The 20549-nt window shown below is 34.7% G+C and overlaps 1 protein-coding gene across 1 annotated transcript; it reads left to right on the top strand.

Annotated features, from left to right (window-relative positions):
- Window positions 1–116: 116 nt before the first annotated feature.
- fech (ferrochelatase) lies at window positions 117–13816 on the top strand. Its single transcript, XM_065243639.2, has 11 exons — window positions 117–332; window positions 1206–1317; window positions 3010–3129; window positions 3407–3555; window positions 4118–4252; window positions 6513–6619; window positions 6725–6823; window positions 6897–7004; window positions 7174–7338; window positions 9409–9468; window positions 10746–13816. Exons 1-11 carry the CDS (start codon window positions 293–295, stop codon window positions 10878–10880), a joined length of 1230 nt encoding a protein of 409 aa, XP_065099711.1. The 5' UTR covers window positions 117–292; the 3' UTR covers window positions 10881–13816.
- The last annotated feature ends 6733 nt before the right edge of the window (window positions 13817–20549 follow it).

Raw genomic sequence — 20549 nt, 5'->3', positions numbered from 1 at the left:
CTGTTTTTGGTCTTTGTCCACTTTAATGCGCTTTTGATTGGTCTGCTGAGCCATGACGTCGTTCATCCTGGCTTCCTGTCGTATTGACGTACAGAGGGGCGTGTCGTCAGGCGGAGCTATGAGACGTCATTACGCAGTGACAACAGTGACAGTGGTCAGTCAGCGGCTCTATATCGGAATTTGAGCGCTTTAGAGAAGTGGAGGAGAAGAATAACATCTGCGATTCTGAAGCTTCATCATTCCTCACTTTATTTCTATTGAAAGAGGAGAATCATTTACATAACAGCCGTACATGATGGCGGTGTTGGGCAGCGCGTGCCGGCTCGTGCAACGTAAGTGCTTTTATTAGCCTAAATACTCTCAGCATTCATTCATATGTTTATATAAGCGTTCACATGACTTATCAAGCATAATGCACTGTTTCAAGGCTGAAATAAATGTGCTTTTTATCAGCCCATTGTCCATGAAGGTTAAAGTGTCTCCTTGACGTTTCCTTTTCTGTCTGCAGCTGTTCACATTTATAAAGAAAAAGCGCACAAACAACGCGCCTGTTTTCGTTTATGCGTTAATGTGCGTTTAGCGATACGACTGCGTGATCTTTACATGCACGAATCGTCAACAAAAAGCAGGAGTTAAAGTTACACAACACATGCTTTTACAACTTGCGTAACTGCGCCGACAGCGACGCACAGTGGTCGAGTGATGCAATTGCAGCGCTGTATAAACCGCAGAATCGTAAAATCATCATGTCACATTCCCTTATCTTGATCCAAAAACGTGTATAAATTTGTTTTTCAAACATTTACAATCAATGATCATGAAACGATGTACTATTAAACTAATTCAATAGTAATTATTTTTGTTGAGTCATAATGTGATGTATTAAAAGAAATGATTTAATAATAATCCAAGAATCAAATGTGAATTTTATAATGTCCTTATAATTGTAATGCTTTGCACTATGGTGCTTTAGTATTAAACACTGTTATTATGTAACATATGTAAAATCCAAAACCTGCTTGTTATTATGTAAGGCATTTATTTCCTGAAGATTTTGTTTTTTTCCAAGTCATAGTTTAGTCAAGTCTAGCTTGGAGCAACAAGTTTAATGCACAATTGGTTTAAATGCATATAAAGTATTTATTTACCAACTGCATGGTATGGACAGACTGAATGTTTCTTAATGTTTCTTTTTTTTTGTGTAGTGGTCAGACGCAGCCCGTCGGGTTTATCCACGAGTGTGTTTCACAGACGACAGTCGACGGCCACAGCAGCTGCATTTGCCAGTTCACCCACTCCAGAGTCTCAGGAGAACAGGTCTGAAATCAGTCTGAACATAAATCAGTCCTCATGGAAATGATGTGATCTTTACAGGTCAAATGAACAAAACTTAAGGGGCCAATTACAACCGCCAAAGGTTTTACAGCATTTTTCTCCTCTTACACAAAGCTCTTTCTTTTCTTTGGTTCTTTCTAAAGCCGTTTGTTTAAAGCCTTTCTGCTTGAACTGGCCTGAAATCAGATTAAATGAGCCACATAATAAAGCAGCCGATAAACACACACATGTGACCTCCTATCAGTTTATACTGCAACTCTGTAAGTCTACACAATCACTTACAGTTTGAGTAATACACTAAATTTACATTTACATTTAGGCATTTAACAGATGCTTTTATTCAAAGTGACTTACAAAGATTAGGAAACAATAACCGTGATGTGTCATAGGGAGGCAATAGCACAAAAGGTGCTTATACCAAGATACAAGTTTTCCAAAAGAATATTGCAATATAAAGGTAGAAAATACCTCATTTAAATGGTCCTTCATTCACAAATTTTCATTTACAAATCTTTCATATCACACTGCAAGACACATCAACATTTCAAATCTAGAACAGGAAGCGGATGTAAAATACTAAAAGTTTCCCAGCGCGCCTCACTGTCTTCTTGTTATCAGTTCTGTGTCGTGTGCAATAGTTTTTTTTGTTTCATTCATGTTTGAACTGGAAATATCTGAGCTATCCCATATGGCAACAATATAATTTTAAATATATGTACTAAAAATAGTTTTGAAATATGTTTACAAACATTTTTTTTCACCAATATATTTTTGTGTATTTTGAAATATATTTTAAAGCATTTATATTCACGTCACATTGGAAGAAAAACGTTGTACGTTATAAACCTGTAAACATAACATGGTTGAATAGATTAAAATTAAATATATTTTAAACTGCAAAAATGTACACAGAATTTAATACATACTTAAACATTTTATACTTATACTTTATACAAACTTTTATATTTTGGCCAGAAAAAATATAGATTTTGCCGTATGGGATGTAAAATTAAAAATGTATTTGTTGCCCCTGAAATATACATTAATATGTGAATGTTAAAACTAAATATATTTTCAAATGTCAAAAATATATTTAATAAAGTTTTACTTTCTACAAAATGTATTTAGCATATACTTAAAACATATTTTTGGCCAAAGAAATGTATTTTTTGCCGTATGGGATTCCATGCAAATGTCAAACTTCAATTGAAAAGTTTTAACTAAATGTTTAACCGTACTGATATCTCAGATGTTAATATTTAGTGGCTTACATGCCAGTGTGAGGTCTTTAGGTTTAAAAAAAAATTTCATTGTTGTGTAAATGCAGCTTTCAGAATTGTCACATCCATAACAAATATTTGTTGTGTCCCAAAATCTTAAATGGAATTTTATATGACAGAATTCCAGAAAACTGTAAAAAAAAAAAAACATGCATTCCTAAAACTTTAAAAAACTGCTGAGGATAAAACACATTTTTCTGATGTCTGGACTATTTGTAATAAATACATTCCCTAAGAAATTATATTTAAATTTTTGACTGTAAATTGTGACATCCATAATGCTGAAGTCGCTCATATAAGAACATTGCAGTCTCTTCTGAATCCACTGAAGAAGCTCCTGAATATGTATTATATTAATATTTATACAATATATTATTATTTATTTTATTTGCAGGAAACCCAAAACAGGGATATTGATGTTAAACATGGGCGGCCCAGAGAAACTTGAAGATGTGCATGATTTTCTCTTACGGCTCTTCATGGACACAGACCTCATGCAACTTCCCATTCAAAAGTAAGAAATAAAAAGTATAAATTGTTTATTTTTTTCAAAGGTATGTCTTTGTTATCTAAATATAATAACTTGCTATGCCTTGGAAACTTGCCTTGGTTTTTGTCTATTGTCATTAAGTTTAGTCCTCTTATAGTTACTTATATAAAAAACAATTGAAAGAAAGATTTTTTGTTAATTATCCTGTTTAACTCAGAAATGCATGACATTAATATAAAATGAGCTGTGAGTTTAATGAATTAAAATAGATTTCTCTGACATGTTTGGATATCTGTTATAGTAAACTGGGCCCATTCATAGCCAAACGCCGCACACCGAAGATCCAAGAGCAATACAGCAAGATCGGAGGAGGATCTCCTATCAAAGCCTGGACCACCATGCAGGGTGAAGGGATGGTGAAGCTCTTGGATGAGATGTGTCCAGAAACCGGTAAGATCATGTTTATAATTCACAAACCACGCTTTAAAATAAGAGTTCATTTTGAGTCACAATATAATCAGATTAAAACAGACAAACAGTCATCAGAACAGAGAGAGAGAGAGAGAGAGAGAGAGAGAGAGAGAGAGAGAGGGATTGTGTTTAGTGCTGATAAATACATAGCGAGTAAAGGCGTGGAGTGTGTCAGTGTGATAGATTAAACCCAGAGGAGGGTCTCTCACACCCCTGATCCCAAAAGACACACCTCAGATAACACAACAGCCTGCTTCATCTGTTACACAAGTCCTGTCATGCACAAATACACAAACATAATGTTTAGACTTTTCATCACAGAGACACAGTAAAAAAAACAATATCAATAACTGACATTAGATCATGTGCATGAAACTAGGAGTTCAGTTAAAACTATTAAAAAAACAGAATGATATAATGCATTAAAGTTCAAGATTATGTTCAGATGAAGAATTATTGTTATATACAATTATTGATGTATAAAGTTGTAAATCAAAAACATGAAATGTAAATGTGTTTGTTTTGTTTTGTTTGTGTGTAGCTCCTCATAAGTTCTACATAGGTTTTCGGTATGTTAATCCTCTGACTGAAGAGGCCATACAACAGATGGAGAAAGATGGAATAGATCGAGCTGTCGCCTTTACACAATATCCACAATACAGCTGCTCCACAACAGGTACACACACAGATATATATATATATATATATATATATACAGACACACACACAGACAGGGCTGGAGTGGGACTCATTTTCGTCCCACTTTAGTTCATGACTGACTATATTAAAATAATGTCATTATTTTTATGTAACACCTCAGTATATAAGTGCACTGTTCTCTACAGCCTTAAACGTCATTTGTATTTTTCAAAAATATAGTTTCCAATTTAGTGCAAATACACAAGCAGGAACATTTCCCTAACTTTAGGTTTTGGTTTCCTTTTGGTTATTTAAACGTTTTTTTAGGTTATATTTTTTGTACAGAATAATGGCAGTTTGTAGGTTTTTATAAAACCATAAAATAACGTTTTGAGAACGTTGCATGGAGGTTATTTTTGAAAAAAAATGGATGGTTTCAGCAGCAACAACATAAACAAACGGCTTTTGTGGACTTAATGCATCTTCCTGTAGACTTCTAGCAGGGGCGTCAAGCACCAATTTTTTTTGAAGGGGGCAAAATGTGCACAGTTGACAGAAATTTGTGCATACACAGACATCAAACAAGATATTATAGAGCTTTCAGTCTTTTCCATGGCATCTACATGTCTAACAATCTGAACACCCCTGGTTTCATGCAAAAACCTCTAAAATAAAACTAACTTTTATATCAAATACCATTTAATCGGAATTATGACATAAAGGCATCATATTTACATCTGAAATGGCATGTTTTGTTTATTTACGTTTTGTTTAATGACTTGAATTTTGCACAACAACTGCATTATCCTGTGAAATGAATGTAATTTTAAATCCATAAAGTATATAAACAATGAAAATGACATAAGCTATAGCCACGTGATTGAGTTTAATGTTCAATAATGATTTAAAAAAATATGTTAAGATAAAATTATTAGAGGAACGGATTTTTGCATCAAATTTTACCTCATATGTGAGCATGTGTGATTCCACGTCTCCATGAACTCTGGCGAACTTTGGCGTTGTACCAAGAAGATGAATTTAAAAATCTCTACTAATATAATGTTGAGACGGTCACGTTTTAAACCATACAATTTCTACACAGAGGAGGTTAACTGCACATTACCGTACTTGGGTTTGGACATGTTTTGAGCTTTTCTTAATTCCTCGGATAGCAAAATGCAGCAGCGACAGCAAAGAGCCCATGAGCGCGTTCAGGCACTGATGAGGTCTGCGACTGCGCTGTCTGCAGCGCCTGCCGCCAGAATAAAGTAATGTAACACGATCAAAACACTATTAAAACGACAAAAATCTCTGAATAGTGACAAGGAGGCAGCACAGAATTGATAATATTGTGCATATTAAACAGATAAAAGACAAGTAACAGATTGATGGACGCTTCTTTGATTTTGAGGTTGCGTGCATGGGGCACGTGACCCCTCAGTTTGAATGGGCATGATAGAATCAATAACAACAAATTCCTTTTACAGTAGCTTATTTCTGATAAAAACTACCTTTGTTCATATACCATATCTAGCGCTTATTAACTATTACACCGAGTTAATGTTACTGTGTAAAATTAATTTATACAATGTAACTACAGGTCCTTGAATTCTTGACCGATCAGAAGTTTACTTGCATTCAGGTGCGTAACCGCGACAACGCACGTCCGTCCAATGAAACCGTCTATACAGAACGTTCCCTGATGGTTCTTTTGAGGCTTTTTGTGACAATGTAAGATATAACAAATCTAAAGTTTTATAATGACCAGATCAACTTATGGTAAATGTCCCCAGGGCATCTCATGCCATGCACTGCTCTGTGCGTGTTCACTACTGCTGCTATGTGTGTGCGTGCTTACTACTAATGGATGGGAGGACAAATTCTGAGATGTGTTATACTTCACCTACACAGCGATTTTACTCAAATGTTATCCATCTGATTTTTTGAGGAAGTTAAGTGAGATCCATTGTATTTCTTTAGTGCACACGTCTGATTTGCGCAGCGCACGCTTTTTTCTGCTCCGCTCTTCAGCATGAACTTTCTCCTGTGCACGAACAGCAGTATATAATCTATTTCATATTAAAGCTTTGATATTAGAGCATGTAGAAACGCACACAGTAAATGTCATGGGTTTGATCAGAGCTAACACAAACTCATTAAACTATACGGTTTAAATGCACTGTAAGGATAACAGTGTCTGGCAACTGCATAAATGTAAACTGGTGAACATTTGTATTTTTTTCTGATGTATACACAATCTAGTCTGTGTGTGTCTGTGTGTGTCTGTGTGTATATAGGCAGCAGTCTGAATGCCATCTACAGATACTACAGTAATCGTGGCGACAGGCCAAAGATGCGTTGGAGTGTGATTGACAGGTGGCCGACACACCCTCTGCTGATCGAGGTGAAGTCACACCGCACACACACATACAGGTTTACACATGTGGACACGCCAATGATGTCATGACTTTTTAGTTGGCAAATATATAAATGATGTTTTTTTATTTAGTGTTTTGCTGAACATGTTCGTAATGAACTGGAGAAGTTTCCTCCGGAGAAGCGAGATGATGTGGTGATTTTGTTTTCCGCTCACTCTCTGCCCCTGTCTGTGAGTAACACAAATACATCATACAGATTCACACTTAAAGATCAAATACTATAACAGATCTGTTTGTGTTGAGGTGGTGAACAGAGGCGATCCGTATCCTCAGGAAGTTGGAGCTACGGTTCAAAGGGTGATGGATCGACTGGGTCACTGTAATCCATACCGACTCGTCTGGCAGTCAAGGGTCAGAATCATCTTCTTTTACTAATACTGATCTTAAATCAGTCAGATGATACAGTAAAGTTTTTATATTAGAGCTTGTGTAAAACTGAGACACCTGGTGGTTGCCTGCTGTAACTGCACTGTACTGAGATGATGTAGAGGTGTTTTGTGTCCCTGCTGGGCTTCTGTAGGTGGGGCCGATGGCGTGGCTGGGGCCGCAGACCGATGAGGTCATCAAGGGTCTGTGTCAGCGCGGGAAAAAAAACCTTCTTCTGGTGCCCATCGCCTTCACCAGCGATCACATCGAAACGCTGCACGAACTCGACATTGAGTATTCGCAGATCCTCGGAGAGGAGGTGTGTGTGTGTGTGTGTGTGTGTGTGTGTGTGTGTGTGTGTGTGTGTGTGTGTGTGTGTGTGTGTGTGTGTGTGTGTGTGTGTGTGTGTGTGTGTGTGTGTGTGTTCATTAAGCTACTGGTTTAAAAAGTTAAATTGCAGTCCACTTGCTCATCAAGAAAACATATCTTCGATATTTCTTGGTTTCGATATTTGTACTGAAAATAAGAGAAAAATACTAAATAAGAAAGTCTTTTTTGCAATGCAGGTTGTTTGAAAAAGGTTACAAGACATTCAGAAGTAAAAGTCTGGCATCTTATAATTTAATTTAAACCTGAAAATTAAAGTTTGTGTGTTATTTTAAATAGAAATTAACATAAAATCATAAACATTAAAGATTCTGTTAAATGTAATTTTCTAGATCTGTGATCAGCCAAATGTGTGGCGTTAAGCTTTGGGCAGAAGCTCCGATTTTCTCTCTTCCTCCTCTCAAGACATCAAATCTGTAATTTTTATGTTTACTGTAACTAAAAATCTGGACAAATACATGGACGTTTATGGTGGGTCATATAAATGTAAACTGTTTCAGAAGTTTCTTTAAATATACATTTGGCTCATATAATCTCAACAGTTTCACACGATTACATTAACCCTTTCCTCGCCAGAGTTTTTCAAAAAATTTGCCCGCCAGAATTAGTTTTTTGTGTTTTTAACAAAAGTTTCACAAAATGCCTTCCAGAAATTTTTGTTATATAAATATATAAACATAAAATGTATTAAATGAAAGAACAGAGCTGCTTTTAAACAAACAAACAAACGGAAAAAAATTTCATCCTATCTTCATTTGTTTTCTTCTTTATAACCTCTCAAATATTGGTAGGTTTCTTCAAAAAATACCAAATTGAGATAATTGCATTTTTGTAAAGGACTTTTAATAGATACACAGAGTTTTTACTGTTTTTGGATCAGTGGATGCTTCAGTGTTTTATAAGTTGGGTAAGAGCACCAACTAGTGGATAATAGTGGAAATAAAAACTCTTCATTGGCATGGAAGCGTTTTCTTTTCATTGAGGAGATAACTCTTCAATGGCAGGGTAAAAGTTAATATTTAAATGATGATTTATCCTCCGCTGAACACCTCTGAAACTCTGAACTGTTAAACTCCAAATGTTTTTTTTGATTCTCATGCTGCGTTTATTTCTTTATGTTGTATGAACTCCATGGGCAGTGAGATCTTTGACATTTAACCTCACCTTCCTCTTGTATCTGAGAAACATTGATCACATTTTCACTTAGAATCTCAGGATAAAGATGTGTGCGTTTCCCGGCCCCGTGTGTGTGTGTGTGTGTGTGTGTGTGTGTGTGTGTGTGTGCCCTCCGGCTAGCATTAAAGGGGCTGAAGGCTCTCTCTTTCTCTCTCTTTCTTTTTTTCTTTCTCTGTCACCTGTGCATTGATTGGTCATCTCTCTGGTGGGTGTGGGTCTGATCTGATTAAACTATTTCTTTAAAAGTCCTTTAATTTTTACTAGGGATGCACGATAGGATTTTTTTGGGCCGATACCGATTTAAACAGACAACTTCTGGCCGATACCGATTAAACACTTGTATACAATCCTATACAGTTGGTCTATTAGCTAGTTTATTTCTGCATCAAATTATTTTTACTGAAAATGGATTGGATCTTATTAACATTCAACAGACCAACATAATAAGAGAGGCACAAAATAAGCTAAAACAAATATAATAAGAAAGCATGACAACCTTCAAAGGTGGTTTATGCTATTCAGCATTTATTTTATTAACAACATTAACTAATTTTTTTACATATAATGGATTTCTTTATGCAGTTAATTAATAAACAATCGGTATCGGCCTTTCTCGTTCTATTGCCGATATGCCGATGGTTTCAAATTCATCAAAAATCGGCTGATAAATATCGGTGGCCGATACATCGGTGCATCACTAATTTTTACATAATTTAAATTGTCCAGTAGTTAGGGTGGACATTGAAACATTACTTTATGCGGTTCATAAGTAATAATGTGAAGAGATGAGTTGTTGTCTAAATTGTTTGTGTTGTGTGTTTTTCAGTGTGGAGTGGAGAACATCAGGAGAGCCGAATCTCTGAATGGAAATCCACTGTTTTTCAGGGTAAGTAAATGAACTGATTGTAATGAACTGATTGTAATGAACTGATTGTAATGAACTGATTGTAATGCCAGTATCCCACACATATGTCACCCATGCTGGAAAAAAGAGTTGGAATGAGCACATTTTTAATAATTAGTTATTTATATGTTGACATTCTTTATTAAAAAAAAACCTTAAAAACAAAGTATGATTTGTTGGAATTTGATAAATAAATGACAGAGCTACATCTGTTTGAAGTTGACAAAGTCAGCAAAGTCAATGAGAAAAAGCTAATGAAAGATTTTTGAAGGTTCAAAAGCAAAATCACTGCATCCATACCTTAAAATCACAGTAAAAGTAAAAGATTTAACATACAAAGTCAAAAACAACTTTTTTCTTTCTTTTATTGTTTGATTGACATTAAGACAGACAGCTAATATAATATAATCTTACACATCAGATCCCCAACAGTTTACCAAACATTCACTTAAAACATAACAGATTATATCTGTGTAAATTCTTGTCAAAACAGTTATTCTGTTTATATGTTTATATATCGGGGTTGCACGCCTGTGCATCTGTGTGCATGCTTCAGATCTGTTAGTCAGTGTGAGAAAGATTGTTTTCGAGTCTTATTGCTGTAATAACTATTTTAATATCAATCAGGTCCTGCACTTTATTTTCTAATTCCTGCATGTTTTAAAACCAAAATGTCAGACGCGCATATGGATGGAGACGCATCTTTGCATACAGTAGGTTAAGCATTTAGGATGATACAACTCTCTGAAATGTACACATAAAGATAATTTTAGATGTTGGCTTAATGTACTTATTTTTTTGAAAACCTCAATTTTGACCAAAATCAACATTTATACTTTCTTTGCCAGCACGGGTCACATATGATGCATTGCACATAGATGGACATACAGAAGGATTCTGCCTATTACTAACTAGAACAGATGGAGAGGAACAAACAGCTAAATTATTTTCACTCAACTAATTGCAATGCATTCTGGGATTGTTTGCTCAATAGAGGACGCATGGCAATGTATTATAAACAACCCTCATTTCTGAAAAGCACCTCTGATCCTCTCTATGTAGTCTTTGCACTCTCTAGGGTTTAAACTGAGACAAATTTACATTTTGCATCTCTCTCTCTCTCTCTCTCTCTCTCTCTCTCTCTCTCTCTCTCTCTCTCTCTCTCTCTCTCTCTCTCTCTCTCTCTCTCTCTCTCTCTCTCTCTCTCTCTCTCTCTCTCTCTCTCTCTCTCTCTCTCTCTCTCTCTCTCTCTCTCTCAGGCACTGGCTGATCTGGTTCAGTCTCATCTAAAGTCTAATGAGCCGTGTTCCCGTCAGCTCACGTTGCGCTGTCCGCTCTGTGTAAACCCCACCTGTGGTCAGACCAAAGCCTTCTTTGCCAACCAGAAACTCTGACCTTTGACCTGACATCACTTCAGACCTGCACGCTCTCCTCTCTCATTGGTTCGAAGCTGGATGGGTTCAATATGATTTACGTTTGATGTAACCAACTGGGTGTCTGCGGGCAGGGTGTAAGGGGTATATAAACATTTAAGCACTGCTGTTATTGAGCCGAGCGTACATTCCTTCATAAATGAAAACAGAGGTCAACGTGGAATTAACAAACGTTTATCTCGGAGTGGAAACGGCAAAGGTGCTAAAATGTGATGGCCAGTTTTAAAGGGACAGTTCACAAAATATAATAAGCATTAATGCATTCTGAGGCTGTCAAGCTTCGTAGTCATAAACGTATTCATAAAACTCGTGTGCTATATTCAAAGCCCACTGATGTGAAACGATCTACCACCACTTCCCTTATGCTGCGTATACACCAAACTCAAAGCGTTTCATTCCTCGCTCTAGATTATTTGCGGGATTAATCTTATTTTCATATATTTTCAATTTGCTCAAAGACATATACGAGGCAAACAACCCGTGTTCTGGTGAAATTTGCGCCGTCGCATCATTCACCCTGCTTCTATTTGTGTCTTTGCATTGACTTTCTATGTAATCTACTCATGCAAAACGTTGCATTCGCGGCTGGTGTGTACGCCCCATAAGAATTAATTTAAATACTGATAGCCTGTAGATTTGTACTTTTACGGTACTTTTTGTCCTTTGTGCAGCACTATAACCAGAAAAGGTTAATAGAGTTTCAGATGAACCGTTCCTTTAAAAGAAACCCCAGCACAGCCACACCGTCTCTCATCTGAAAGCCCACCAGAAGCTTCTTTGACCTCTCTGTGATCTCCAGTCAGAGGGTCAGACGTGCCTGTTTCACAATGCTATGCTGAACATTGTCTTCGTGTTCAGCGCCTTCATGACCTCGTGCCTTCTTTCAGCTGCGCTTCAGTGATCTGATGAACACTCACGCTTGTGAGATGTGATGTGTTGCTTTAGATAACAGAAGCACGACATAAAGCACTTCTGTACTTTGTGTTGCCGTGTTTAAATATCTTGAGTTTCTTTTGCCAAGACAGAAATGTTACATTGTCTTCCATTTGCTTTAGTTTAGTTTCTCTCAATTTGTGACCCTGTCTGTGAAGTCTCATAATCTAATGATATGATTTGAAGCCTCAAAGTTTGATTATATTTTCTTTTCAAGATAATTTTATGTAGAAATCACAAAAAATGACTTCACAGACATGGTCACATGTTATTTCAAAGTAATTATATTTATAAACTGAATTTATTGGCAAAATGTGCTTGATTATCATTATAGTGTTCTCAAGAGGGATACAGGCCTCCAGTTTTTATCATTTTGGGGTGAAATGTGAGCTGGATGTATTTGTGATGGATTTCATGAGACTCACACACAGCTCATGCTATTGTTGATTAAATGCAGAAAGATTGGCTGGCCTGGACCCAATAACCCACCTGCATTCAGTGTGTGTGTGATGCTCTGGAGGCAGTGTGAGTCTCCTGGTAATTGAAAAGTGGAACGCTGGCTGCACTGGTTTTGTGACCTCTAATTGAGAGAGAGCATTGATTTCTAGGGAGAGAGAGAGATGGGGGGATGGTGCAGAAAAGAGAAATGAAGGAGTGAGTGATTTAGCTGGTGTAGAGACTGATCAGGTGGGCGATTGGAATGGACAGATTTGGTGGAGGATAGAGAGAAGATTACATTTCTTCTCTGCAGGCCTAAAATGTTTTTGGGTCATTCTACGAAACAGAAGAAATCTCAGGAGAAAATCATACTGTAAGGCTTCTGTTTTCTAAAATGAGCCTTTTAATGAATTGATTAGTTGGTTATGTTTTATTAGATTATATGACGTGACTTCCACCACAGCTGATTCTGGATATCGCTGCAGAAACGCACAACATCTATCAAACCCCCACACACTGCTGTTCGGTGCCCTTCGTTCTCTTATGCAAATTGAGATATTATTATTTTTTTGATTTGGGGTAAACTATGCACTCTTACAAAATAAAGGTTCTTAAAAGGTTTCTCACACCGATGCCACAGAAGAACCTTTTTTTGGTTCCTCAAAGAACCATTCAGTCAAAAGAACCATTTCTATCTTACCTTTTTATAATCTGAAGAACCTTTCTTCACTGCAAAGAAATTGGTGAAACCGAATGGTCAAATATGGCTTTGTGAAGCACTTTTATTTTAAGAGTGTAGCCTGGTAGTTTCACCCTTATATAAACCTGTTCATATTAATCAATGAATGCTTTTATTTGGATATGTTCTGCCTTATGCATCTTACTGCTTTATCGTTTAGTCTTAGATGTATCACACTGACTACAGATCCGTTTCTAGTCTAACACTGAAATGAAAACGTGAACGTTCAGAATGATTATTTTATTAAGAGAAACTACTGCATCATCTGAACCATTGAGATACTGATGAAGTGAAAATAAATTGTAATGCTTCCAACAGAGAGTTGTCTAAAACATCGGCCTCAATGTTCCTCACTGGAGATATCTGCAGGTTTAACAAAACAAGCTACTTAGTCGAAATAACAGCACAATTTTTAATGTACCTGTTGTGAATGATTTCTATGATCATGTTTGAGTTGCTGATATGACGTTTCTAAGACTGATAGCTTTCTGTGTCTGTAAACATGTTCATTCTGCACTGTAAAGAAAATACAGCATTTTTGTCAAATCAACATAGTTTTTTAAGTTAACGTAACATAAAAATATAAGTTAAACTTATCACAGGTCCAAACTTAAGATAGTGGGTTGAATTGACTTGCAAAACAATTGAACTTTATGCTGCATTTTTTTGCAGTGTTTGTATTGTAGTTACACTGAGGGCAGAGTTAACTGAAACTTGTACATATCTAAACTGGGCAGAGGCATAACATCTGTGTTTATTGCAAATAAATTGATTTGTTTAAGCTTAATGTATGTGTAAGATCTTTTTTTTTACAATTTGAAAGAAATAGTTCACCCAAAAACTAAAAATCTGGTTTTATTTGTGAACTACTACGCTTTTTGTTTTTTAGTGTAACAGAAATATTTGTACAAAATGTTTAGGTTGTTTGGTCAGAGGTTTTTGATTTTGGTTGAACTTTTTCTATCACACATGAGGTAACAAAGTTGTTCAGGGGCTCGGATTCAGCAACCCAACCTCAAGACATTTTGTGGAATAGTGACAAATTGGACACGATTTTCAACGTTTTTTGTGTCATTGGGCACGACTTTAATTTTTGTGTATTGGCTTTCCCATTTTTTTTTTTATTGACGCTTGGGGTTCGATTTGGGTTAAGGATGTTATTTTACTTATTAGTTTCTAAAAAAGTTCTTTAGATTTTTATACCATTGTCGCTTGGGGTTGGGGTTAGAGTTGTAACAGAAAGTCGTTCTAACCCCAACCCCAAGTGACAATGGTAAAACCCAACATTGAGAAACCAAAACATAAAATTACACAAAAAAAATTGTGTTCGGGACACGAAAAACAATTTGTAGAAATTCGTGATGAGTGACTTAAAAGAAAGGAAAATTGTGTCCATGAACACAAATAAATCAATTAAATATTTTGTGACTATACCACAAAATGCCTTGAGATTGGGTTGGACTTCGATATGATGGAGTTTATAATGGCTTGTAAATGGTGCAGTTAAAAACCCCACAAAAACTTTCTAAAGCCTTCAACTGAATCTTCTCTGTTCTCTTGTGTTGTTTGGAGGGATTTGTGGGGTACTTGTGCCCTTTTCCAGTTCTGTTTTAAACATGAAGCTTTTCAGTGGCTGCTGTCAACATTGACTTTGATTGGCGTCTGCTTTTCAACAACGTGTGAGTATGAACGGTCTCTTAATGTCACACCTTATCGGTCGGCCCCTCGTTCTTCACACAGGTAATGAAAAGCCAAATGTCAGCTGATAAACAGAAACATGAATGCCTGTTACCCTGGCAACCATGAAAGAAACGAGAATGAGATGAAATGTTTGACGGATATCAGAGGGACATAGCAGCAGAAAGCCACTTACAATAGCAGTAGAAAGATGAATCTGTCTGCACTCCACAATAGTGTATAAAACCGTCTGAACATTACTGTGGTAGTTTTCCTTGGGAAAACTTTTTCCAACCTCTATCCAAAAGACCTGTATGAATTTTCATGCTGGTTTGTTGGTGATAATATAACATTTGCCAGATCCTTCCACATGGATGGTTATCATATGCGTATATGCCACTGTTACTAAAAAAAAGATTTTCTTACTTAGTGTTTTTGACTTGATTTCACTACAAATGTCAAAAAATTCTCAAATTAAGATTTATTTTCTTGATGACCAAAATTACAGAACACAAGTCTAGTTTTTAGACAAAATTCAAGTGAAATTGTGCTTAAACAAGCCATACAGCGCATAAAAAATTATTTTCAAGAAAAAAAATTCTTAGTATTTTTGTCTTGTTTTCAGTAAAAATATCTTAAAATTCTTAAATGAAGATGCTTTTTCTTGATGAGCAAAACAGCCTAAGAAAATTATTCTAGTTTTTAGACCAAAAATATCAAATGTAAGTGATTTTGTGCATAAAACAAGCAAAAAAATCTGCCAATGGGGTAAGCAAAAGTTTTTCTTGAATTTTTTTGAAAAATTTTCTTAAACACTAAACTCAAAAAAAATCAAAATTTCTTTTGCTTGTTTTATGCACAAAATCACTTAAATTTGATATTTTTGGTCTAACAACTTAGAGACTTTATTTTCTTGGGTCGTTTTGCTCATCAAGAAAAAGCATCTTAATTTAATAATACAAAGACAAAAATACTTAGAATTTTTTTTCTTGAAAACCATTTTGCAGTGTAAAAAATTGCCAATCGCCGTGTAAGAAATAAAAAATCTTTTAAAAATTTTTTAAACACTTAATTCCAGAAAAATTGTATAATCCCATTGGCACATATTTTGCTTGTTTTAACTTAAATGTGATATTTTTTTGTCTAAAAATTAGACTTATTTTCTTAGGTCAGTTTGCTCATCAAGAAAAAACATCTTGATTTAAGAATTTTTAGATATCTGTATTGATTTTGCATTGTAAATCAATGAAACATTTCCTTTGTTTGTAACAACACAATCTTGTGGCAATTCATACGTATTTTACGGATTTCATTATTGTTTTTTTTCTTCTAATAATCGTACATTTTTGTACAATTCACTTACAAATTCATCTGAATTAGCCAACTCGTAAAAAAAACTAATGAATTTCTGTGAGATCAGGCTGTTTTTAATGCGTTTGACACGTTCTAGTTTCAGAACATATAAGCACAACTTTGTTATTTCTTTACTACTTGGCTAAATCAGACATTTTTAACACATCAGGGATTTTCCTTAATAAAGACAAACTCTAGGTGTTTTGTGAATGAAGGTGATTTATTGAAGAGCATGAAAGCACAGCACTACCATCTGATGATAGTGAACAAAAACACAAGATCAAACCAACCCAGAAGAAACCTGACACAGAAACACTAATGCCATGGTCAAGTGTAATGCAGTAAAAGACAGTAAAATTACTGTACAACACACAAACAGAATGAGCTGTGATGTTTCACTTTGCCGAGGGTTTAAATTGCTCACAACAGCAACAACTTTCTACAGTATTGTAAAGATTTCATTGCATGAGAAACATTCAACAATGACAACACTTTCAGGTTTAATTAGAGTCAGCTCCTTTCTTTCCAGCGTTCTTTCTTTTTTATTCAAACAGATATTAATATTGCACAGATGAGAGGCTCAAATACTAATAAAGTCCCACCTGACACTGAGATTATGGAAGAACATGGATGCAGCGTCTGATCGCACAGATCCAGAAATGAGACTTGTACACATGCAAAACAAATAATACAAAACTTTCATCTCAGGTGTGTAATTGTCCCCGTTTTCATTTGTTTGAATCTGGATTTTAGTTTGGTAGGGATAAGAATAATTTACATAAATCCAAATTCATAATCTGGTATTTGACCTTCTGACAACAAAAAAATCTTGTTTCTAAAGCATGTGGAGACTGTTCTGTTCATGAAATGGTTAAAACAATATTGGTACTTTTTCCATACCAAGTTTTGTGTCACGAGTTCATGAAATTCAAATGTTGTCTTCTAGATACATTGACAGTAAATGGCGCTCTTTGGTTCATCTTTGGAAGTTTCACCTTGGTGTTACATTATCTTATAGTTGTTTCCTTTTATGTTGTGAAAACGAAAATGATAAAATAAAGCAAAACGTCCAGTTACATTATTTAAGGACAGATTTTATTGTTGTGATTCATGAAAGCAATAGATTAGAAATAAAATCACCTGTTCTCTTTATTTATGGTCAAACATTTTGTAAATAATGTTCAAAGACTTTGATTATGAATGCAAAAATTTGATCATATTTTTCTTGTGATTCCAACAACAATAATACTTTTATACATGTACATGATTTAACAAAGAACAAAAATGATGAAACTGGAAATAATTCATTTTCAAGTTTTTAAAAAGCAGATGTTTGAAATACAATCTATGAAGTCTTGTTGGGTCAAACGTTATATCCACTTATACACAATCTTTGGAAAGACCTTAATAATTTCCTTCATTTGAAAAATACAAACTTCTTAAAGTCACTCATTTTGACTTTTCATGTCTTAATGCATTCTGACACATGACTGAGCTTTGATTATATGAAATGGTATGAAGTATCTGGTAAGTCTTGTCTAATCTGGTTAGTTTAGTGGTAGATTGTCTGTTAAATTTTATCCCGAGTTGTGTTTGACTTCCAGTAGGCCTATCGAGAGCAGAAAGCATGAAGATTATTTTGATATTAATGACCAACTTTAATCCACTGTGCAGATGAATTCATTTTGCAGATGTGAGAATAAAAGAAATGTTTGTTCAAATGCTACATCGTTTTTATTTATTGGGTTCATTTGATTCATTAAACGGCATAAACCTAAACAAGTTTTAGTTTTTATACACATCTGAGCTGAACACTTCATGAATTTGATCAGGCCAACATGCAAACATATGGGCAGAGTTTAAAAACTGAGATGGATCCTGAACTTAAAACTATTTAAGGACAATGCATTACACCGCTAGTTACTCATGCATAAATCAAATTGTTGCTTGGTGGACATTTTACTGTAATTCTGCATTTCCACACGCAAGGTGAAAGACAAGAGATGAATGAAAAGACAAACTGGATGATGTAAATGAATTTGGGTGAACTGTACAACAGACGTGATGCTGATTTCTTTGGAAGTATGAACATTGTAAACCTCAGGCTCATTCAAGCAACCAACCATTAAAAATAATACCCTTGTGGAGAAAATGAGCCATCCCTCTTAAAAATAAAATAAAAGGATCAGCATTTCATGAAAGAAAATGGGAAAAACCTCCACCACAAAAATTGTGAAAGTTACATTAAGAGAGAAAAAGACAAGCATTGTGTTTTTGGTAAGCGAACCTCAGCTATTACAAAAATCACAACATAACATGTATAAAGCTTTTCTTGGTTTGTCTTAAGTCACAGTTACTAAAAATAAGAGTAAGTGAATAATTTAATACATACGCTATAATATCAATACCCTAACACTATATTCTATGAGGTATATCCGAGAAAAATTTGGTAAGAAAAGCACGGTCTGCGCCTCGACATGCCTCAGGGTTTTTATTTTCTTAGTTAAAGCTTTGCAACCATTCGAAAGAGAAAACAGAAATGTAAAAAAAGCCTTTGGTATATTCATATTTATTCTTTGCATGATTGCATTGCAAAGCACCGTAACGCGCATGCGTCGCCGCTGAGCGTCGGTCGCGCGCTCGTCCTGTCACTGAGGTAAATAAAACACAAGATTCAGAGGTCGAAACTTCGCTTTGGTTTAAGCAAGGCACTCATCCAACAATATCTCAAAATTTGCACTACCTACGTCTCGTAGGTCACGGGTTTAAAAAAAAAATACTTGTTACAGAAAATGAAGAGTCTATTAAAGTTTATGGACGCTATAATACCGACCGAATGTGTGATCGATCCACACGTGACGCGTCCGTGTCCCCTGTTAACGAATTCTGTCGAATTTCATTACACGTAAATATTATACTTAACAACAGAACGGAATAATGTGATGATCTGCATGAAAATCTGGATGAAAGCTTTCAGTAGCGACTCTGTCTGGTCTGTGAGTCTTTGATTTGATCTTTGGTTTTGTCGTGCACAGAAACAACAACATTGTTACTAACAGGCTTTTATGTAAATCTTTAGGCTAATAATTCACACTGAAAACTCGTGCGTGGGTATTTGTCATCAACAGTGTTGGGTATAACTAAGACTTTCTTACTAAGTATTTTTGTCTTATTTTCAGTACAAATATCAAAAAAAATTCTTAAATCAAGATGTAATCAAGATTTTCTTGATGAGCAAAATGTCCTAAGAAAAAATAGGATTCGCAATAGGATAAGATAATTTTTCTTGAATTTTTCTTGAATTTTTCTTGATTTTTTCTTGAATTTGGTGTTTTTGGTGAAGATTTTTTTCTTACCTTATTTGCAGATTTTTTTGCATGTTTTATGCACAGGTTTACTTAAATGTAATGTTTTTGTCTTATTTTCTTAGGGCATTTTGCTCATCAAGAAAATTATTTAGATATTTGTACTAAAATGAGACAAAAATACTGAGTATGAAAGTTATTTTTTGCAGTGTAATTAGTTACTGTAATTTACTTAAAAAAGTAAAGTAAGGGATTACTCCTGTAATTTTAATTACAGTTACTTCTGATAAAACTAAATACTGCAGTAGAACAATTACTGTAATCCAATAGACGATTTAACACCAGTCTAATGTTAAAATGCATGTTTTTAATGTATCCTTCTCACTTTAAATACTTTGCTAAGTTATTAATAAGAAGTAGTTGGAGTATATTAAAGCAAAAGTAGTTAATAGTTGTGACCAGAATAATTGTTGTACATTTATATGATTTATTCAAGCCATTTCAAGCCTATTCTTTACTAAATTTACTATTTACTAAATAAGATTTAGAAAGTAATTAGTAATAAGTCATTAAATACTATTTGTAGAGAGTAATTTGTACAGTAATCTAATTACATGCACTGCAAAAAATGATTTTAAAGTTAAAACTTATTTTTGTCTTGTTTTCAGTAAAAAAATTAAAAAATTCTTAAATTAAGATCCAAGAAAAAAAGTCTATTTTTTTCACATTTCAGATTTAAGTGATTTTGTGCATAAAATAAGCAAAAAAATCTGCCAATGGGGTAAGCAATTTTTTCTTGAATTTTTCTTGAATTCAGTGTTTTAGAAAAAATTTCAAGTTTTTTTTATTAAAAAGAAATCTCGAATTTAGTGTTTAAGACAAATTTTCAAGATTTTTTTTGCTTACCCCATTGCAGATTTTTTTGCTTGTTTTATGCACAAAATCACTTAAATTTTATATTTTTATATATAGATATTTTTGTAATTTTGTATGAAGATGTAATTAGTAACTAGTAATTAAGTACTTCTTTGAGTAACTTACCCAACACTGTTTGTAAACAGGTTAAATTCACTGGATGACGTCATATGCTTGCAGTATTGAATAACTTCATCAGCTGAAGTGAATCCAATACATAAAGTTGGACATTGAGAGTTTATCTCCTATATCTGTTAAATTTTGACTAGA

The sequence above is a fragment of the Paramisgurnus dabryanus genome, chromosome 18 (genome assembly GCF_030506205.2).
Source record: "Paramisgurnus dabryanus chromosome 18, PD_genome_1.1, whole genome shotgun sequence".
Classification (NCBI taxonomy): Eukaryota; Metazoa; Chordata; class Actinopteri; order Cypriniformes; family Cobitidae; genus Paramisgurnus; species Paramisgurnus dabryanus.
This window is presented reverse-complemented; position numbering and strand designations above follow the sequence as displayed.

Excerpts from the sequence above, each read along its gene's own strand:
- fech (XM_065243639.2), top strand. The coding sequence starts at position 293 with ATGATGGCGGTGTTGGGCAGCGCGTGCCGGCTCGTGCAAC. Across the intron at positions 6,620-6,724 it reads CACACCCTCTGCTGATCGAG|TGTTTTGCTGAACATGTTCG; the intron begins GTGAAGTCACAC and ends TTTTTTATTTAG. Across the intron at positions 7,339-9,408 it reads CGCAGATCCTCGGAGAGGAG|TGTGGAGTGGAGAACATCAG; the intron begins GTGTGTGTGTGT and ends TGTGTTTTTCAG.